Source organism: Notolabrus celidotus, chromosome 13 (assembly GCF_009762535.1).
Source record: "Notolabrus celidotus isolate fNotCel1 chromosome 13, fNotCel1.pri, whole genome shotgun sequence".
Taxonomy (NCBI): Eukaryota; Metazoa; Chordata; class Actinopteri; order Labriformes; family Labridae; genus Notolabrus; species Notolabrus celidotus.
Window position 1 is genome coordinate 30,571,118 of NC_048284.1, and position 23,007 is coordinate 30,594,124.

A 23,007-nucleotide genomic window follows, 5' to 3' on the forward strand; every position below is an offset into this window, starting at 1 on the left:
TATCAATTTTCCATCATGTGGAACAAACATCATGTGGTCTCATATTACACTCATCTATCAGGGAGGTGTTTTAAGTTTAAAGCATGTTTGGATGTGAATCAGCTGTTAAAGGTGTTGCGCACAGCGGAGACGCTCAGCTGGCGGCTGCGGCTGTGCGTCAGGTCTCCCTGTGCGCTTTTTAAAAGAGGATCAATACAAAACTGTTGCCAACAACGACACGGACACAAAGGTTGACGACTTTAAACAGGAAATTTCCCAACTTTGGATACGCAGGCAACAGACAGGTGGGAAATTCAGGTACGCTACTTTTGCAGACCAACAACATCAGAGCCGTCTGGGCTTTTCTGCAGCTGGACTGATTATGACCCGGTTGCGCTCCTGGCTGACACCTGACCGAATACACGTTTATTTTTCTCAATAAGAACGAGTAGACAGAAAACTGGACACTGTGAGTCTGAAGTACTTTTCTGTTAGTATTATGAGCCTTCACTTTATAAGATTATGTACGCAGAGAATATTTTAATGAGCCTGATCGTTGATATTCTGCGTGTCAAACGTGTGCCCGTATTCAATCCCGTCAGTGATATGCATTTTGTTGCTGTAAAAAATACAATCTAGGGGGAAAACAACCTATTTGGCATTGTTTTTGACGTAAGAATAATAATGGTTTTTTTTTATCAATTAATCGATAATTGATCGTTAACATTTCCAAAAATCGGTCACGGAAAATACTTGAAATGTACATCCCTAGTCCCTTCTCAAGTTGCTAACTGTAAACAGAGCGGCAAACAGTCTTGGTTAGTTGGTCTAAGTTGGTCATCGATTTCAGGAGGCATGTTGTCACAAGACAAGAACCAATTGGTCTAAAGACTGCTCTGTAAGAAATGATCTGTTGTGTTAACACCTACATGGGGTTTAAACTTTAGAATACTTACAGCTCTCGTCTTTAATATCTCTTTATATCCCAAAAACAAATGCATTTTCTGCATGTGTTTTTAATAATCCAGAGAATGTGTGAATACTGATCACATTTTCTTATTTAGAATGAATACTGTTATTTTTTTCTGGGTAATTGAGCTGTAACTTAAAACTTCTTGTAGCGAGGGAGTAGCCATGTTCTAAATATCCCCGCTGCTGTGATTGTGTTGTAGGCACGAGGCCTCGGGGGAAAGATGTGTTAATATGACTAATGTTTTCCACATGATGATGCAGTACTTGTAATAGAGAGTCCTTCATGGTTCCAATCTTAAAAACCTGCATCTGCCTGCACCCATAAAGCTCAGAACCAAGAACCAACCCATTACTCCAAATTATCCTCATGTCACATCAGGACCAACCTGGGCTCGTAAATGTTAGACCCGCAGCACATTTATACACTCTTGTAAGCGCTCACAGCTCACATCAGACTTTCCATCAGATCTGTGTCCGGTCTGTCTCCAATCTGTGCTCTCTTGTCTGTCAACACTAACCGGTCACACACAGTCACACACACAAGAATACTTTATTATATTAATGTTTCTCACTTTGTGCAGGGTTAAAGCACACAGATTTTACCGGGGTGTTGGGGACCTCAATTAGAAAAGTTAATTTTTAAAATACAACCTCAATTCAGAAGAATTTGGGACTGTTGTAAAATAGTGATAAAAACCCTGTATTTTATTTAAATATTATATTTAATTAACTTAAGTGTTTTAAGAAAATAAGTGTTCTTTTTATAATTTTGATGCCAGAGGACATTTCCTGCTTTGTTTACAGAACGCCGGATGCCGGAGCACGAAGCATCAATCTCAACAGAGCAGATGGAGCGGGACAGGAAGTCAGGCACCAAAACAAAATGAAAACATCCGGTTAATTTTCAGAATCAAACACTCTGTGTTATCACCAGATCGTATTTCACTTCACTACAACAACAAACCGTCATGATGAGTGGAGCCAGGCCTGGAGTCAACAGGTCAGAGGTTTTCAGAGGACCAGAAAGACAACATGGATGAGGAGAGGAGGAGGAGAATCCTTGATTCAGTGATTACAGAAGGAAAACCTCGGTCACATGACTCTTCTGAAAATGCAACCGGTGGGTGTTGATGGACAAGAGAGAACGGAGCCAGACCGCAGCGACCAGACACGGAATTGGTGGAAGTCCTGGGTATGGCCTTGCTGAATCAAAATTTCAGCTAATAAAACGTCTCTTTAGCTGCCTGCACTTCACTTGATGCTTGGATGGCGAGCAAAGTCCATGCGATCAGTCCCAGGCTAGGAAACATTTTGACCTTCTTGGCATTTAAGGATGTATTGTCCAATATTTGGTATTTGCAACATCCTATTTTTGCATTTATGTCACCTATTTTGATGCACCAGCAAGCAGCAAGCTGCTCAATGCTGCCGTCTGCACTGATCAGTGACGTGATCGTCCAGATGTGATCGAAGAGGTGAAAGGTTGTATCGTAGCTCACTTAAAGCTGGGGTTGGTAGTCAGATTTAGATACACTTTTTGTTATACTGGTTAAAATTATCTTTATGGTCGCGAATCAGCGGCGCTCGTGCATGTGAGCGGGGTTGTCGTTTTGGAGGAGCTCCGAGGGGGCAGGGGTTAGACGGAGTCCTGAGGAAATGCTACATTCAAATTCATGCTAGTTTTCCGTGACTACCAACTAGGGATGTACATTTTAAGTATTTTCCATGATCGATTTTTGGAAATGTTAACGATCAATTATCGATTAATTGATAAGAAAAAACATTATTATTCTTACGTCAAAAACAATGCCAAATACGTTGTTTTCCCCCTAAATTGTATTTTCTACAGCAACAAAATGCAAATAACTGACGGGGTTGAATACGGGTACATGTTTGACACGCAGAATATCAACGATTAGGCTCATAGAAATATTCTCCGCGGACATAGTCTTATAAAGTGAAGGCTCATAATAATAACAGAAAAGTACTTCAGACTCAGTGTCCAGTTTTCTGTCTACTCGTTCTTATTGAGAAAAATAATCATGTGTATTCGGTCAGGTGTCAGCCAGGAGCGCAACCGGGTCATAATCAGGAGAAAGCTCAAACGGCTCTGATGTTGCTGGTCTGCAAACGTAGCGTACCTGATTTTCCCACCTGTCTGTTGCCTTCGTATCCAAAGGTGGGAAATGTCCTGTTTAAAGTTGTCAACCTTTGTGTCCGTGTCGTTGTTGGCAGCAGTTTTGTATTGATCCTCTTTTAAAAAGCGCACGTGGAGACCTGACGCGCAGCCGCAGCCCCCAGCTGAGCGTCTCCGCTGTGCGCAACACCTTTACCAGCTGATTCACATCTAAACATGCTTTAAACTTAAAACACCTCCCTGATAGATGAGTGTAATATGAGACCACATGATGTTTGTTCCACGTGACGGAAAATTGAACAAAAATGCATATTTCGAGTAATTTCTTAACAATCAATTAATCGATAATCGATTAATTGTGGTCATCCCTACTACCAACCCTAGCTTTAAGAAACTTGCAGCTGTTTAGAATTGACAATATTAGCTGGTCTAGATCTTAAAACGACTGAAAATCATTTTCAGTTCTGATTCCTCTTTTTTTCTCTATCCGCCCACATTCTGATCATGTTTACCCATTACAGTAAATAATAGAATAACAATCTGAGCCTGTCAGTGACACAAACAAGAACTTTTATTGAAAGGCCTTTTCTTAAAATACGAATGACAATCTAAAGGAGCAATTCCAAAACTTCCCAGTCCCAGTTTTAAAAACACCATAATATCCCTTTAAACGTATCTCAGTAGTTTGTCTTTTTCTTTTGTATAGCACCACGCCAGCATGCAGAGAGCGTAATCACCCAACAACTTACAAAATTAAAGTAATTAGCTGCAGCTGAGTAACTTTACCACCAACAGTGGTCATTACATCTTACAAAATCAGTTTCTCGCTCAAACTTCCGTCTCCTCCACGTCGTTAAGACCTTGTTGATTGTGTTTTATAAAATTACCACTCTTGAGTCTTGACTTTCCTTTTTTCAAAAGCAGTTTCACTTCTTCTCTGTAACACTGTGTGGGCAGTCTGGAACACAGAGTACAGTGCAGTGAATGGCTCGGGGTTAGGTCTGCCTATGTACAGTACAAAGTAAGTACAACTCAAGGCTACGTTACGTGCCTGGTGCTCACAGCGACAGAGAGCCTGATGTGTGGCCTAAGCTGTCCTGACAGCAAGGGGACTAGCGGTCTCCTCGACAATTACCCAGCAGGCTTTGGTACATGCAAGCAGAACTTCCCACTGCAGCAGTATCTGACACATGAAGGTAACATAACGGCTGTGGGGGGGCGGGCCAGCAGACTTCAGTGTTTGAGCTGGGAGCATCCTCTTTCTGACAGACTCTAGGAAGTAGGACCAAATGTGGTTTAAGAAGGGACACACACAGACGGAGAACATCACAGCTTAGACTGGTTCTCATGTGTAGAGTATAAGCCAAGAACATTTTCTCCGTCTCCTTACATCAATGAATGCTGCTTATGTTATTGTTGTTGTTTGTAACTTAGGATCTGGGTCAGCTCTTGTGGTTTATTTTTCATTTTTAACTTGAAAAAGAAAAAACATTTCTGTAACTTTCTTATAAGGTAGACAAAATGTTCTGAACTTAAACGTGTTTTTAATACCGCATGCTTTATGACATTACAATCTAAATTGTGTTTATGTTCTCTATAATCAGAAAACACCAAAGCTTATGAAAACACAGATTTACAGTCATTTTCAATCCAAAGCTGCCACAAGCAAACGAGAGAGCCAGAGAGCAAGTGAGCGAGAGAGAGCCAGAGAGTGAGACAGCAGCGTCGGTCAAGAAGAGTTAACAGATAGAGATAGAGAACAGATAGAGTTCTGGTGAAACCAGGCTCTAAGAAGACAAGAAAGAAGTTATGTCCCGACTCTGTCACCATGATTACACTCCAAAAACGCACAAACACGTTCACTCCTCTACACAAACATACAGGAAGGTGGTGGATTTTGTTTTGTCTCCAATATAATGAGTGTGTTCATCTACGTGCTGCAACCAAGAATAGGGCTGGGCGATAATTCGATAATTATCATGAAATCATTTTTCTCAATATAAATAAAACAAATGTTCGATAACATTTGATGGGAAGGCAGGGGGCCCTAATGAGCTTTAGACGCTAGTTGCCATCTAATGTTACACAGAAGAAGAAGATGCCATTGAACAGCCAATCATGTCGCAGGGTGAGAGGTAGGTGGGGCTTAAAGACGTTCGGAGAGGAATGTAAAGACAGCTGAAATGAGCGACAGCGACACTGAAGAAAACGTAAAACCTATCAGCTGAAAGCAGAGTCGTTAGTCTGACATTGTGTCGACTCTGCGTTAACTATTAACTTAATACACTTCATTAAATATACTGTTAGGATAAGGGTAAATGAAGAGCACAGAGACAACTTCTGCTCTGCATTTTGAACACGTTTAATGTCCACCATGACCGTATCCAGCATGATGCATTCACTGCACTGGGGGAAACAATAGCACTCTGCCCGTAACCCTTAGTAATCATAAAGGGAGAGCACAACTCAAAATATTACTCCACAAATTGATACACAGTATAAATTTTGATTTATCCTTGTTGTAAATTTAAATCAGATTGTGCAAATTACCTTAAAAAATGAGTATCTGCAAATTAAAACTTCACTGAAATCTCATCTTACATTAAAGACCTGCTTCCTGTTAGCACTGTCAGAAATGATGGATTCAAGAAGTTCATCAGAAAACTAAATCCAGATACAAACTAACTAACTGGCTTAAGCTTTCACTCAGGAGCAAAAATCCGACTTTACATTTAAATGAAAAAATGATTTGATAAATATTGGGATAGTTATCTTTATCCACTGATATGAAAATTTGTATCACGATAACATCTTTTTCAGTATCGCCCAGCTCTAGCCCAGAATTTTTAAGAACTCCAGGTGTTAACACAAATATTCCTATCAATTACGTCTACATTTTCATTTGAGGGGAACTACTGATTAGTTTTGCTTGATATCACTGTTCAGGCATCCCACATCAAGACTGATTTCAGCAAGAGTGGACAGAACAACCAATCTTTGAAACAACCACATGTTATATCCGTGACCAGGAAGGTAAATTAAAGCCACAGGGATAAAACAAGCAGCCATCATGGCCGACAGAAAGCAGCAGATTCACGTGTGACTCTTTCAGTCACAGTCCAGTTCTGTAAAATCCAGTCACAGTGGTTTGGAAAGAGAAAGAGGAGAGACTTTGAGCTGGAGTGGGAGTATCAAAGAGATTGAGAAAGCTGTATCCAAAAGTAATTAGGTTAAAACTTCCTCTCTGTCATCCTGGCCAGCAGTTAGTCATGATTTTTGACTGGGGGGATCCATCAGTGCCCTGCAGAGAGGAATAAGAAGCTCTCAGATGTGTGATCGGGCTATCAGGGCTGGACAGGCACTTCAGGATGAGCGATGAGCCCCTCAGTACCTCATCCACCAGTATCTCCTGGGACCAGTTCCAGCTTTGATGGCGGGGGCCGGTGGCAGCTCACACTCTGCCTGGGTCTCCTCAGGTCATGGCTGAGATATCCTGGTGTCTGGATCAGGTCTCCACGGGCAAAGTCTGATCTCCAATAACAAGTGTTAAACTTAGCCTTACAGACAAAAACAACTCCTCCTAACGTGCATCCAGAGAGGAAACGACAGCAGACGGAGCGAGGAGATGTCCACATGATCCGTGAGCGATAGATACTGCTACACGGGAGAGGGAATTACATTAGACTTCTTCTCCCGACGTAAATAAAACACAGACTCTGCAGAAACCGGACCATCTGCATTCACGTCGCTCCACCTGCTCACTGAAAAAAACTGAAACTATCCTAAGTTCACTCTAATGTTTGCTCAGCTTCCAGTTTGGCTTCAGTGTTGCTGTGTTAATTTAACATTTTAAACATGTTCCTCCCAAAATAATCCAAATAACTGAGCTCTTCTAGAGGCCTCATGAAAAGACACCACATATGAACAAGGCAGCGTGAGCCCCAGATGAACGTTAAGACTGTGGGTAACACTTACTGCAGGGTTCTTGGCGCTGGATGAATTAGCTGGTTTCATTCTTATATTTAGTGAACAAAGCTCTGCGGCTCTGAGTGAATAATCAATCATTCAGATACGTTCTTTGTAGTCGATGTTCCAGACTTGCAGCAGCGTCCAGCTTTGAAGACAAAGTTTTAGATGGATCGGCTCTGTGGTTAGCTGCTGCATATGAAATGAAGCTGGCCTTAACTGTCTCATGGAGGGTAAGAGAGGACTCAACAGAAGCCTTTTAAATATTTGGTTTCACTTTTTTAAAACAAATGTTTGCAGAGCGTCGACAGAGCAGGCCATAGATTCAACATGGTAATGCAGATAAGGAGCTCAGATCAATATAAGAGATAGAGAAGGCAACAGATCAGCAACAGAACTGTGGAGAGGGAAACAGGATTCCTAAAACATAGAGTACAGTGGTTTTGCATTGTGCAGCTTCTTTCTGCACTTTCCACATGTATAAAAAGTCGATGGAAGCAGCTCAATAAAAGTAAAAAAACTAAGTTTGAGAAATGAAATGTTTTCACGTCCGGAGGGAAAACAGGATTTAAATCTGTGAAGGTTTTCAGTCATCCAGGTCACGGTATAATTCAAAGCTTGAAGCAAAAGTTGAATTTCCTGAAAACATTTCACCTCAGGTCTGAAAGTGAGGCTGCAACTATTTTCATATTCGACTAATCAACAATTATTGAAACAATTAAAGCAATTAATCAAATAATGGGATAATGAACAGCACAGTAATTTAAAGTTCCAATGGATAACTTTTATGTTTACATTACTCTCTTAAATTTTAACTTCATAATCAAGGAGCTTAACTCATGTAACATCAGACTTTTACCACATCTGTGTCCGCTCCATCTCCGATCCACTGCGGCCCGGTTCTGTGCTTTCTTGTCCATTCAGAATGCAGCTGGACCAATGGGCAGCTGGAGTCATGTGACCGACGTTTTCCCTTGGTAATCACTGAATCAAGGATTCTCCTCCTCCTCTCCTCATCCATGTTGTCTTCATGGTCCTCTGAAAACCTCTGACCTGTTGACTCCAGGCCTGGCTCCGCTCATCATGACGGTTTGTTGTTGTAGTTAAGTGAAATACGATCTGGTGATAACACGGAGTGTTTTATTCTGAAAATTAACCAGATGTTTGAGATTGATGCGTCGTGCTCCGGCATCCAGCAAAAATAGAAGTCCTGCGTATCTGATCCGGAGGGCTCTGACCTGCCGGATCAGAGACAGAGACAGAATGCAACGTAGCGGATCCAGTGGAAGTTAACACATTCACTAGAATAGAGACATATCAGATCCAGTGCTGTGACGGTTGAAGATGGACAGGACACGGATCCGGTGGAATTTGGCTGTAAGAGGTAGTTATAGTGATAGACATAATATATGGTGAGTTTGATGTATCGTTACATATTTATCATTGGATATTTGTTTTTTTTGAAGTGTGATTGTGTGATGTACTGGTCCACAGTAAAAGCTGCCAAAGCACCAGAGCAGAAGCTAGACTATAAACCACTTCAGACAGTCAGCTCTTTAGTCGTCATTTAGCTAACTTTAGAAAACTCTAATCTAATCACTGTAGCCATGCCGTGTGTCTCTGTAACCCTGTTCCAACGTTGAACCTATACACAGAGCCTGAAGTGCACTGCCTCCAAAATGTAACGACGCAGACTGCAAGCCGTGTGATTGGTCTGCTGGGCAGGATTGTACATTGCTGTTCATTACGTCTCCTCTCTTGTCTTTTTTGTAATGATTGCTGTATGATCAACTGCAACATGTATCAGATCCAGTTTATTATAATTCAGGACCACAAACAGGTGACCTGGCTGGTATAGAAATCAAACTGAACGCAACCAGGAAGAGAATCAGAGAGCGACACGGACACAACGACACACAAGTACAGTGGGGCAAAAAAGTATTTAGTCAGCCACTGATTTCGCAAGTTCTCCCGATTAGAAGGATGAGAGAGGTCTGTAATTTTCATCAGAGGTACACTTCAACTATGAGAGAGAATATAAGAAAAAAGATTTCTGGCTCTAATAGACCTGTAACTTCTTCTTTAAGAAGCTCTTCTGTCCTCCACTCGTTACCTGTATTAATGACACCTGTTTGAACTGGTTATCTGTATAAAAGACACCTGTCCACAGCCTCAAACAGTCAGACTCCAAACTCAACCATGGCCAAGACCAAAGAGCTGTCCAAGGACACCAGGAAGAAAATTGTGGACCTGCACCAGGCTGGGAAGAGTGAATCTACAATAGGCAAACAGGTTGGTGTGAATAAATCAACTGTGGGAGCGATTGTAAGAAAATGGAAGACATACAAGACCATTGATAATCTCCCTCGATCTGGGGCCCCATGCAAGATCTCATCCCGTGGGGTCAAAATGATCATGAGAACGGTGAGCAAAAATCCCAGAACTACACGGAGGGACCTGATGAATGACCTGCAGAGAGCTGGGACCAAAGTAACAAAGGCTACCATCAGTAACACACTACGCCGAGAGGGACTCAAATCCTGCAGCGCCAGGCGTGTCCCACTGCTTAAGCCAGTACATGTCCAGGCCCGTCTGAAGTTTGCCAGAGAGCATATGGATGATCCAGAAGAGGATTGGGAGAATATCATGTGGTCAGATGAAACCAAAATAGAACTTTTGTGGTAAAAATTCAACTCGTCGTGTTTGGAGGAAGAAGAATGCTGAGTTGCATCCCAAGAACACCATACCTACTGTGAAGCATGGGGGTGGAAACCTCATGCTTTGGGGCTGTTTTTCTGCAAAGGGGACAGGACGACTGATCCTTGTTAAGGGAAGAATGAACGGGGTCATGTATCATGAGATTTTAAGCCAAAACCTCCTTCCATCAGTGAGAGCATTGAAGATGGAACGTGGCTGGGTCTTCCAGCATGACAATGATCCCAAACACACCGCTCGGGCAACGAAGGAGTGGCTCCGTGAAAAGCATTTCAAGGTCCTGGAGTGGCCTAGCCAGTCTCCAGACCTCAACCCCATAGAAAATTAGTAGAGGGAGTTGAAAGTCCGTGTTGCCCAGCGACAGCCCCAAAACATCACTGCTCTAGAGGAGATCTGCATGGAGGAATGGGCCAAAATACCAGCTACAGTGTGTGCAAACCTGGTGAAGACTTACAGGAAACGTTTGACCTCTGTCATTGCCAACAAAGGTTATGATACAAAGTATTGAGTTGAACTTTTGTTACTGACCAAATACTTATTTTCCACCATAGTTTACAAATAAATTCTTTAAAAATCCTACAATGTGATTTCCTGGATTTCTTTTCTCATATTGTCTCTCATAGTTGAAGTGTGATAAAAAATTACAGACCTCTCTCATCTTTCTAAGTGGGAGAACTTGCAAAATCAGTGGCTGACTAAATACTTTTTTGCCCCACTGTATGTGGTGCTCACGCCAGCACTACATATTGAGGCCAATGACATATTGTGCACTTTAAGGGTAGATAGTTTTTATCAGTACATATGAGGTGTAGATGGTCCTTTCTTTTGAGTAATTATTCAATAGCAACAGAGTGATTCATAAACTGTTGGTTGACTAGAGTCCTACTGAACCAGCCCGTCACACGCTGCACCAAACATACATCCCCCCGTGGCAAACACTGTGACCACCTTAGCTTCCTGCCTCACTCCATGAACGACACACTACTTCCTGCATTCACTGGAAAAGTAGATTATAAAAAAGAAGAGGGGAGAAGATGGGGAAACAATCCAGGTCCCCTCACAGCATCCTGTAAACACCGCAGTCCCTGCAGAGCCTCGCTGCATCGTTGCAGGCACTCCCCTGCTCCATATCCCCTCCTGCTGTGTCTCACTTCCTGTGCCCATTTTTGGTCCTTCCCTCCAGTGACAGTGAGCAGAGATGACAAGGAAAAGCCCTTTCACACACGAGCCCCTCTGGCGTCTGCTGGGTGAGCAGAGGTCCGGTCACTGGCTCAAGGCGGGATGCCGATAATCCTCGTATGCAAAATCATCTTACGTAACACATATTTGGTGTGTTGGCCACTGGGAGTGATTCATCGTGGGTCCAGAGGGGAGGAACACGGCTCGATTGCGTAATAACAAGCCGGCGCTAAAGACGTGGAGGAGAACAGAGGAGAGAAAAGTCTTCTTCAAAGTCTGAGTCTTTCCTTTGCTGCTGTTTCCACAACAGACAGCTGAGAGGTAAATCCAGGACGCTGTCAGAGAGCTGATCCTTTACTTATCAGTCTAGAGCCACAGTTATTCATCTATCTCCTCCAAGGACACAACATTAATCAACAACTATTTGAGAACACATCAGTAGTTTTTGTGATTTTTCCTGTAGAGTTAAGTTCTCCTGATTTAAATAAGCATCAGGTATTGATTCATATGCCTGAAGCAATCCGAAAATCCTGGATTCAAGGAAGTGATCTGACATAATGACTGACGCTGTGATGCCTGCAAAGACTTAAACGTTCTTCGAAATGTTACGATACACTCATCATGCCCTCGTAATAGCTGGTGCTCAGCTGCGATATGATTGTCCATGATTTTATTGGTTAAAAGGAATCTCAGTTTATGTTCAGGCTTTAGAGAGGACGCCTAAGGTGCTCCCGGCAGAGCATAAAGGTATAGGAGTAAAAGAAAAGAGCCTCAAGAGAAAGGTTTGTGTATCATCACCTCCATAGAGAGACCAAGCTCCTGTTTAACACTGTCTTTTACTTCTCTCTCTCACTTTGTGTTACCTGTAGAGCAGGTGAGGACACGACTCGCCACATGTAGGCCAGGAGTAGAGAAAGAGAGATCGCCCATTTGTTTACTTAAAGTGGGTGCAGCGTGTCCCACAGAACGACTCTGCACCTCTGGTCTGTCGTCTATCACTTCCCTCTCTTTACACACACACACACACACACACACACACACACACACACACACACACACACACACACACACACAGCAGCTTGTAACGTCCCACCTCCTTTTGTTTCTCTTTCCTCTGTGTGTTCAACATCTCACAATATTCATCAGCATGTTTTATAAAGACGCTCATATGAAATCAGCTCATGCTCTGAAAAAGTTTCACAACAGGTGATCCTGCTGTGGACTAGACTTGTTAATGAAGCTAAGATAGTTCAGAGTGACCTCAGCACATCACTTTAAGACAGCTGTATGAGAAGGTTCATATTTAATATGAGATGCCACCTCAGTCAATGCATGAACATGAGGAATATAATGATGGACCTCTCTGTCTGTCTGACCGGTGAAGTATCAACCTACGTCCCGAACGGCCAAATTCCACCAGAATCATGTCCGGTCCATCTTCAATCCATCACGGCACCGGATCTATTCTAGTCAATGTGCGCATCTATGGAAACGCCCCACTATACCTCAAAGAATTCCTCACCCAGCAAACCCCAACGTGGAATTCACTCTCTGCACATTAAAACCTCCTCCACCCTCCCAGAACCACGATCCGGACCATGGGACAACGGGCCTTCTGTGTTGCTGCATCACGTCTGTGGAACTTCATGCCCAGCCACCTCAGGACCCCACAGACCTTGGATGCTTTTAAAAAACACTTAAAGAGCTTACTTTTGAAAGAGGCTTTTAACTCATTTAAGTAATCTTTTTTGAATTTTTCAAGTTTGTTCCCTTTTACTGTGTGCCTGTAGCACTTTGAGATTTATTGAAATGAAAAGTGCGTTATAAATAAAATGTATTCTTCTTCTTCTACTTCTTCCACTTCTTCTACTTTTTCTTATTACTATTATAATTATTATTACCTTCCACTGGATCCACTCCAGTGGAAGACTTCACTTAACTACAACAACAAACCGTCATGATGAGCGGAGCCAGGCCTGGAGTCAACAGGTCAGAGGTTTTCAGAGGACCATGAAGACAACATGGATGAGGAGAGGAGGAGGAGAATACTTGATTCAGTAATTACAGCAGGAAAACGTCGGTCAAATGACTCCAGCTGCCCGTGTGTCCTGCTCCGTGCTGAGCCAAACCGCAGCGGATTGGAGACAGACCGGACACGGATCTGATTGAAGTTCCGGGTAAGAAATGTTGGCTCAAATGTCAGCGATCAATGTTTTTCAAACAATATTAAATGTTCTTGTAAACACAGTGGGGGTTTGAGGAGTATCTGTCATTTAACAAGTCAAGTGTCTGAATTGGTATGAAGTGGATTCAAAACATTTCTTGCAGATGAATGCACAAAGTGAAAATGAGTGAAATGACTTTAATAACAGCAGATACGGATAAATTGTTTTATGGATGTTGGTCAGTCAGAAAGAGAGATTTTATGATGTGGCTTTGGGCTCACAAACTTTTGCAAGATGCTGTGTGATAACTGTGAGAATCAGCAGCAGATTAACGGAGAATGAAAATGTCATTAATGCGTTCCTATTTGAGCAAGCTCCTTAGTTTGAGTGAGATACTGTTCAGAGTGGGAGGATGGATATAGTTTACACAACAGACAAACTGCAGCCAATAAAAACTCAAATCTGCTGTACGGAGCGGTTCATGTAATTCAGGGACGAGCACAGAAATGTAAAAGGCCAGCCAGGAGTCAAAACAGGAACAGCTGCAAACTCAAGGTTTCAGTCAAGGGCAGGGCATCAGTTTACATTCATTTAGGAAATGAAATATTTATTTAGAACTCCAGCCAGTTCAGATGCTCAGTATTTACTCCGGCATGTTCACATTCGAGCCTCATGGGCGATGCAAACTTCAAACTCCAGGATATCCGTGGAGTTAAAGGAAGAACGCTAACAAGGTTTCAGCAGCTGGAGAAACCTTCACAGCACTGTTAGCTTCAGTTTGGCTTCAACGCCAGAAATGAAATCAATCAAGGAGAACAGGAAGTACAACGAAAATATGCAACGTCAACTCCAAAGTATGAAAAGTCAAGTTTCAAGATTCTGTATTGCAGTCTCAATGTACCACAGCGAACACACAGGTACACCCACGAGCATACAAAACTGTATGAAAAGCATCCTCCCTCATGTTGACAGCACCATGCCACTCACAGCGATCAGGAGACCCAATAACAAACTGACACCACTGAAGTCTTGCATCATCTCAGCAGGACTAAACCTCTTCAACAGAAATAAAAACACAAACTACAAACCACAGTAACCCATGCACACACATTAGGCCTGTGATCATTTGCAAGTAAAAGTGCAGCAGCCTCATAAATCTAGTTTGAGAAACAAATGCAGTCTGAGAGCAGTCGTAGACATCAGCACACATCAGTGTTTTCATTCACAAGTCTCAGCCATCTAACTACAAGAAGAATAATCTGATTAGGGATGTCCCGATCCTGAGCTTTTTTAATATTGAATATTTGCCGATAAAGAGTCCTGATCTCATACTTGTGTTTGCCTTGATAATAGTTACACACTTTTTTTTTTTCCTTTAACAAAAATAAGTCATTAAAAAAATTACTAAAATATGTCTTATGTTTATTCCATTGTTGTAAACTCATTATCTGTTTTACAAGCTCTGCTGTTTGAAACCAAGAAACTGGTGTGCATGCATGACAGAACGCTTAAATCTGAGGCTTCTCTGAACGCACCTCTCACGAGACAGTGCGTGATTCACAATATTAGCATCCAGCTGTGAGACGGAGAACCTAAATACTGGGAGTGAAAGCGAGATCGAAACACGCCCGGTTTCATGCCATAAGGTACGGAGTGGCATGCAACCGGTATAGTGAACGGCCGCTAGCCACACGGTTGCTAATGCAAATGTAACAGACTGTCCCGTGTTTGGTTTATGTTTTTGCCTTTTTGAACCATATGTCCCTGGAGAGTTACCGTAGGGCACGTAGAGCAGATATTTGATCTGTAATGTGTCTGGTGGTGCTCATCTGAGTTATACAATGACATTTAAATCATGGCTTGAGTTCTACACATAGTCTGTACAAATAATAGACGTAGTATCTATGACGTCACCCATCTGTTTCTGAAGCGCTGTTTTGAGGCCAATCGTCGGTGGCAGCCATATTGGAAATGTTGAACTCAACCTAACTTCTGTTGAGGTAGAGTGAGGTAAAGAGGCGGGATTTGAGCCTCCTCGCCAACAGCTACAGCGTTCCCACCTGTCAATCAAGTCAGCTGTACCTCTCATAATGGAAAACTCGTAATCTTAATATCTTGGAAATTGCCACGTTAGAAAAAGATTCACCCCCGTACAGTGTGTGCCGATTGAGAAACGAGCTATCCAGACTACACTCGTTTTTTGTACCAGGCTGTAAACATGTTTATTCTGCTGTAAAGATCGGCTTTTTTGAATTGGTGTGTATGTGGTTTCTCGTACTTCCAGAGCCAGCCTCAAGTGGACACTTGATGAACTGCAGTTTATAACACTTCCGCATTGGCTTCAATTCTTGCAGCCGGAGGACGCTGCTTGGTTCTACATCAATGTCCCATTTATTATTTTATTATTATGTATGCACAGTTAAGCGAACTCAGATCGCTCATTTACACTCGCTCATTAGCCTTCAGCTGCAAATTGTGTTCAGTGACATCGGATGTTAATGATCGGATGAGATGGTGGGCTCAAATGCCGATCACCGATCAATTAAAAAACACCAAGATCAGCTCCGGTCCGATAGTTGAGATTAGGATTGTGACATCCCTTAATCTGATGATATTAATTAGAACGGCAACTATTTTGATTGATTATCTATTCAAATATTTTAAAGTGCATTTGCCCCAAAAAATGATATAGGGTCCAAAGTTGTAAGGCTGCACGTTATAGACAAAATGACAATCACTATTATCATGGTCAACACTGTGACTGTGATCATTAATCAGGACTGTTTACTCATTTTATGGACTTTTTTATTGTTGTTGATGTGAACGAGTCTGTCTTTCCAGCTCAGGGCTTGAACTTCTGACCATGCCGTTTGATCACATCCGCTCCTGGAATTTAATCTGTGCAACCTCAGGATATATTCAGGAGCATTTGTTTGTATGTTTACATGTAAATACTTGATGTGGTGCAACCTTTTTTCCATTTCTCCACAGGACGTTCACTACAACACTACCTAGATGGGAATAACAATAACAATAATGGGCAGACTGATTATTGAAAACATGGATCATTAGATGTATGAGAGTCTGATTGTGTTATTATTCATACATTTTTCTCTCCGTTATGACTCTATGTTCTGTTTAGCCTTGTTGTTCTGTCAGAGAGGAACTAGTCTACGTGGTTTTTATGTATTAGAGGGGAAACTCCAGTAAGATGAGCTCCAGTAATTCTGAAACTCTTTTTATTAAAACTGAAACCGTTCCAACGCAGTGACTCTGCACAAACAAATCATGTGTGCCTGTGGGTACAGAGCACCTGCATGTTTCTGTGTCAGTGCAGGTATGCGTTTTGTGTGTTTGTCCTTGGAAACAAGAGTTCCACAGCAGCAGAGCAAACACAGAGCTCATGTGATCCTCCAGCAGGTACTTTGTGATACGTGGCAGTGAGTTAGTTATGCTTCAGATACTTCTGTACGGAGCTTTTCGTCGGCTGATGCAACCTAAACTCTGAGTTTCAGTTTCGTGCCTTCTAAAGAAAAGCACATCATGTCTGTAACACTAATCAGCCTTTAATATCTGATGTTTCAGGAGCTGTTCTGCTGCATGAACTCATGAATCTGAACGGGTTAAAGGACCTCTGTCTGCGACTGAACAGGAAACAGGAACAAGTGTCCTGAACAGACCGTTAAGTTGCAAAAGGTCAATAAAAAAAGTACTCTTCCTTTTTTAATTCACTCACATCCCCCATGCCACGACAGAGAATGAATGACCCACGATGACTGAGCTCTACAGTATAGATTTACACACAGACAGGCAGGCGTAGTTAAAAGTCATTTCTCTATGGTATCTTTTAGAATAGATTTTTAGATTATTTTATTGTTTTTTAAATCTCGTAATGGTCTTGCTCCTTCTTTATCAGATTTTCTATTATTATATGAGCCACTGAGAGCCCCCATTCTTCAGGTAGTGGACTTTTTTTGTACCAAAAGCTAGAACAAAGACTCACAGTGAGGCGGCTTTTTATCATCACGACCCATGTCTGTGGAACACCCTACCTGAAGATCTGAGGGCTGCACAGAGCATCAACATATTAAAGGAAACTCAAGACTGACCTTTTTAGTCTTGCTTTTAACTGAGTTTTATTCTCATAACAGTTTTATTTCATCTTATTTTATTTATTATCTAGTTCACATTTTATCTAGTATAGCATATTATTTTCTTTTAATGGTTTAATATTTTGTTTTTTTATTACATTTTTTTTTTTTCTCATTTTTTTTTTTCCATTGTTGTTATTATTATTGTTGCATATATGGTGTTCTTAATCTTAGGATTGTGGGGTGGGTTTGGGGTCAGGGCTGGGGTTGGGATTAGGATGGGGGGTCTTTTTATTTAATCTAATTTTTATTTTTTATGTTTTATTTATTCTATTTTAAGATGTTTTTATGTACAGCACTTTGTGTTACAATGTCATTGTATGAAAAGCGCTTTATAAATAAAGTCTGACTGATTGACTGATTTATTGATTGATTGACTCAAACAGCAAAGGATTTTATTTCAATACTTAAATCTAGAGCTGCAAATAGTAATTGTGACATTTATCAATGAATGTGTTTGTTCATTTGCTGAACAGATGATGGTCTATGAAATGTCCTAAATCAGAAAAATGATAAACACAGCTTCACAGTGGTGATGTCTTCAATTATTTTGTCTGATCAAACGTTGCTCATTCATTTATTTGTATAAATGTCCGTGTAGCTCCCCTACCTACGCAGAGGCCTACGCACGTAGCTGACGTGCACCTCCCCCGAAATGTAACAACTTGTAGAATCGCCCCAGACCGCAAGCTCTGTGATTGGTCCGCTTGGCGGCATTGTGTTTCCTGCATTTACATCACTTTCGGTATCCCAGACATCGGCCGCACTTCAGCCGTGTATTTCATCTCCTCCTCTCTGTTCTTCATGTAATCATGTCTGTATGATAGACAGCGACATGTATCAGCTGTAGATTAACATAACACGCTCTGAATCTCTGTGGAAAAGTAAACAGAGATCGTAGCGGGGCTGGAAGGAGGTGAACGGCTATCAGAGAGACCGCACTGCCCTCAATTGTTTGGCGGAGAATTGCTGCACGACACGGACACACCGAAGCACAAGTATGTGGTGCTTATGTCCACGCCGGCCCCTGCTGCCTAGGGGAGACGCAGAAGTATGAACTAGCCTTATCACTTACTTTAACTCTCCCTGTCCCATTAAAGTTACTAACCATAGACCTTTCTGGAGTCCCTGAGCTCCCTTGTCTCGTAGGTTCCTCTGGATCTCTGCCGTGGACGGCCTGCTGCTGTGGACAAGCCAGACTCCAGCTGCTACAACTACTACTATCCATCTCACCACTATCATCCCTCTCTCTCTTCATCTCCCTCTATCCCTCTCTCCAACACGGTCTCAGTAGATGTGTGTCTAACATGAGTCTGGTCCTGCTGGAGGTTTCTGTCTGTTTATTTTCATTTCATCAGGATACAAGCATCTTTAGTTAGCACATTAAAAAAGTCAGAATTTATGGAATTAATGGGAACAATTATTCTATTGAAAGCAAACACAGCTTGCTCTATCAGTGTGTGTACATGTCACCTGTAATACAGCAGCCTGAGTACGATGTTCATGCTTTGAGTGCCCTTGTTTGGAATAAGTGGTTTGTTTTTCTATTTGAAGGAGAGAATTCCAGCCATCTTGGCTCACCCCTCTCCATGACGAGCTGTGGCAGACCGGCAGCTCATTCAACCAACACATCATCCCATCTAGGTGCAAACTGAGGTGCTCCTTTGTGCCCGTTGCCATCAGACTATTCCACAGCAAGTCACAGACTGTCATCACGCTCAGCAACACAGTGCCTCTGTCACCCTCACTCTCATTGCTCCCTGTCTCTTCTTTTTGTCTGATATTTACTAGAATAACACACTGCAAAGAGAACACATGGTCAGTTTTCTCAGATTAGCCTGGTGGTGTTGTACTTCCTCGTAATAAGCATGAAATTAAACAGGGCAAAAAACAACTTCATCTCAGCTGGATCTGCACATTTCTGTTAAACATCTCAAATTCTGAAAAGCCTGTGAATCATGTTATTCTCTTTTTGTTGATCCATGAAAAACACCTAGTTTACTGTGAATCCCTCAGTCACTGCAAACTAATAAAAACACACTTCATTTATGTGAAAACCCTGACTCATGTTGTTTGCAACCCCCAAACCAACGAGTTTCACACATTAGCATGGATGTATCTTCACAAACAGACTCCTTCTGAAGATATATGACACAACTCATCAGCAGGTACATTCACGAACACGGAGTGAGCTTTGTCAGTGTATAATTAAGCCTGTTCCCGTTGATTTGTCAAGGCTAATGCACAAATAAAGGACATCCAAACGGAACTAACAGCTGACAGCAGAGTGAACACGCACACAAACTCAGGGATTGAGTATAAACCTGGTATAAACATAATAAGCTAATTCCGGTAAAGTTATTTAACGATGAATAATGCACATAAAGATGTTTTTTAATAAATAAAAACACTGATGTGAGTGTTTCAGCTGTCATGTTAGCAAACTAACAAACTGAGGCAGAGAAAACACAGTGAACAGTGATCTTACCTGGACTCTTGAGGTTGTATTTACTCTCCATCCTGGCAGGTATTGAGAGTCTTGTGAGAGATGATGACTCTCTGTTCAAGCTAGCTTCTCACTTACTCAACGCTAGCTACACTTAGCAGCCCGGCTAGCTCCTTCGGTGTTCCAATACAAGGCGGGACAGCAAAAACTTCAGGTCGGACACTCAGCCCGGTCCTCCTGTACGAGGAGAAGATGTAAAAATGCTTCAACACAGACACGACAGGAGGACATAGGAGTATTTTCTCAAGTTAACGTCTGTTTCCCTTTCGAAAGTGTTGGTTTATGTTATCAACGTGACGTCATTTGTGGAAACGTAAACAGGAAGTGGTGGACTACTGGCTGCACTCTTCTTCTGTGGAAAAATAGTGCAGCGCATGCGCATTATCGAAAGAAATGAAACGACCACAACAGCGCGTGAAGAGATGACAGAAATAATAAAGGCACAAGAAAGACACGAGCCGAAGGTTATAAAATTTAAATAAAACAAAATAAAATAGAATATAAATAGAACACAATATAATCGAATGAACTGAAATAGAATAAAATACAAAAAAGAAAAACATGATTAAAACTTTATTTATCTTTTAGGGTCAAATCCAATTACTAAATGTTTAAGAATCTAAAAATAGAGTTCTTAAAAACGTTTCTTAAAAATCAAGCATCTTAAAACTGCTGTTGGTTGGAATGGTGTAAAAAACTTTCCTTTTTTTCTGCTGGGTTTGGAGAAAAGGTCTTAATACCAATCAGTACTCATCTGTAAGTGAAGTAATTTGAGATTATGGTGAATCCTCTGTGTTTTCAAATGCCTTTGTATCAAGCAATGTTATCATTCTCCTCGTTCCCGTTAGGACGGACCAATCATAGCTAATCTCCAATCCTCCGTCCTGATTTGCCCTTTCTGCTAGAAACGTATTATAGCATGGCCTGTCTGTTTAATCATTGATACATTTTTTTTGAAGAACAAAACACAAATATTTGAATACCATAAAAAATCATTGTTTTACTTTTTAAAATGTTGATACATAATTAATTTTAGTGTATTCTTTGTACAAAGTATTTGTGAAAATTCCTCTTGTCACTATTTCATTCTTTTTTATTTTACTGTCATAAAGCAAAATATCCCTTAAATTAAAACATATTTAGTACGGGATGATTAAAGCTGCAGCAGATCATCTGCCCTTGTCTGCTACAGGAGTAGTCTTATATGTAATAAAATCATGACAGGGTGAGACAAGACCTGATGCAAACCTAATCTAAAATACATGCACATAAACCCAAACAGCCATAGCAACACAACATAAATAATGAAGTTCCAGCTGTGATGATGTCTCATGTCCTAATAACTATGATCTGTACTGTTATGTCAAATTAAGCTTTATGAGAATGAGAAGGACCTTATTACTGTGTAAATACTGATACGCCTTAGATTGGTCATTGGTCATTGCTTTGTAGTCTGTAGAGCAAAAAAAGTAGCTCAACAGGAGCTTCTTGTCCTCCAAGACCACTGTCGCTTCAACGATGGGAGGAAGTGTTTCAGTGAAGAATATGTCCGCTAGATATTGCTAAATGGTCCCACATCTGCACACCGTACCTCTGATGGAAGCAAAAATGCAGGCTGATTTAACAGCAACATCGGCCTAGGAGAGGAAGAAGCAGAACTCTACAGGTGCTGCTACACCTGCACTCATAAAGCTGAACCAACACAACAATAATAACAATAATATAATATTAATAATATATATAAACATTTTAAATTTTGATAAAATAATGGACATTTTGATACACAGGGTTACCTCATCGTTTCAAGACAGCCAGCCCCAAGTGGACGTTAGAGGAACTGCAGTTTCTTGTACTCAGCACAGTCTTCTTTTCAACACCAGAGGTTGGCTTTTTGAATAAAGTTCATCTCTGCAGCTCAAAAACAGCTCAAATGGTAAAGCCAGCCCTCTAATTGACACATATTTTGAGTCATGTTTAAATGTTTGTATATTTAAACACTGAGGGAGGCTTTGCCTGTCAGCGAGAGAGTGTGAGCATGAGATTACCCCTGACATATCTCTGCACCTTCACCATGCTGTCTTCCTCTTCCTGCCACCTATAACAATTCTCAGGTAGACACTAATAAACAGAAAACTGTCTCACCACCTGTCGGTCTGACTGTCTTCCTGTTACCCCCGAGCATGAGTGCAGAAGTCATTTACAGGCTGAAATGTCAAGACAATGTCAGTTTCAGGGATGAAGCAACACACAGAAATCTGGGGCTCATGTAGCAGGTTCTTATTCAGAGATTTGACACAGATCATACCGATGCTTTGAAAGCTTTGTGGAGGTTAATGGAGCTTACTTTGATCTTGATCTGTTCATGGCTCTGACCTGCAAGCTTTCTGAAGGACAGAACCATGAGATATAAATCAAATGTGTCAGTATAGACCAAATTCTGGAGAGTCACACTGAGAAAAGACTCTTAATAAATGTATGGGTTTCTTCAAAATAGTAACGCAAGATTTACAGATTGACGATGTATCTGTTTAATTTACAAAAGAAGGGTTGAGTGCTGCCTCCACTAGTTTCTGAGGGCAAATATAAAGACTAAATGTTCAGGGTGAAGGGTCAGGAGAATTAACAACACAATAAAATAACAAAGATACTAACAAACAACAAACACATAATCATTACATGTGATATATGAAGGACACTCACTCACCTTGATCTTGAAAAAGCTGACTCCAACTAACTTCTGGCTAATCTGGAAACAGACTACGAGGTGAAGCTAAGGCCACAGCATGGCCGCCTGGTGAAAAGCTACATCATGCCTACTTGTCAGTGAAGCCACACCCCTGGTTATGCCAGTCTCTAGTGTAACCATGACGGTTCACGATAAACCCATACTGACCTTTGGTTTTGTATAAGCTATATAGGCAATATAAAACATGCCTCAATGTTCAATCCCCAACTCTAAAAAAGTTTCGACACAGTGTAAAATATTAATAAAAACAGATTTTGATGGTTTGCAAATCCTTTAAATCTCTTTGTGTATTTGAAACAATTGACAAAATTGTAGATGTTGAAACTGAAATACCTTTTTTTCATGAAAAATATATGTTCATTTTAAATGTAATGCCAGCAAAATGTTTCAAAACAGTTTGTACAGGGACAACAAAACAAAAAAAAGTTTTGTAATGCAAACAAACAAACAAACAACATGGTGAGGAACATCTCTAAACGAATTACATTAAT

At 41.2% G+C, this 23,007-nt stretch overlaps 1 protein-coding gene across 1 annotated transcript in view; it reads right to left on the reverse strand.

Annotated features, from left to right (window-relative positions):
* ube2j1 (ubiquitin-conjugating enzyme E2, J1) overlaps positions 1 to 20,206 on the reverse strand; it is a 70,397-nt gene extending 50,191 nt beyond the window's left edge. Inside the window, exon 1 of the mRNA XM_034699756.1 lies at positions 19,753 to 20,206. Within this exon, the coding sequence (XP_034555647.1) occupies positions 19,753 to 19,783 (31 nt within the window). The 5' untranslated portion in view covers positions 19,784 to 20,206. The remainder of the gene's footprint in view (positions 1 to 19,752) is intronic.
* Between the last annotated feature and the right edge of the window lie 2,801 nt (positions 20,207 to 23,007).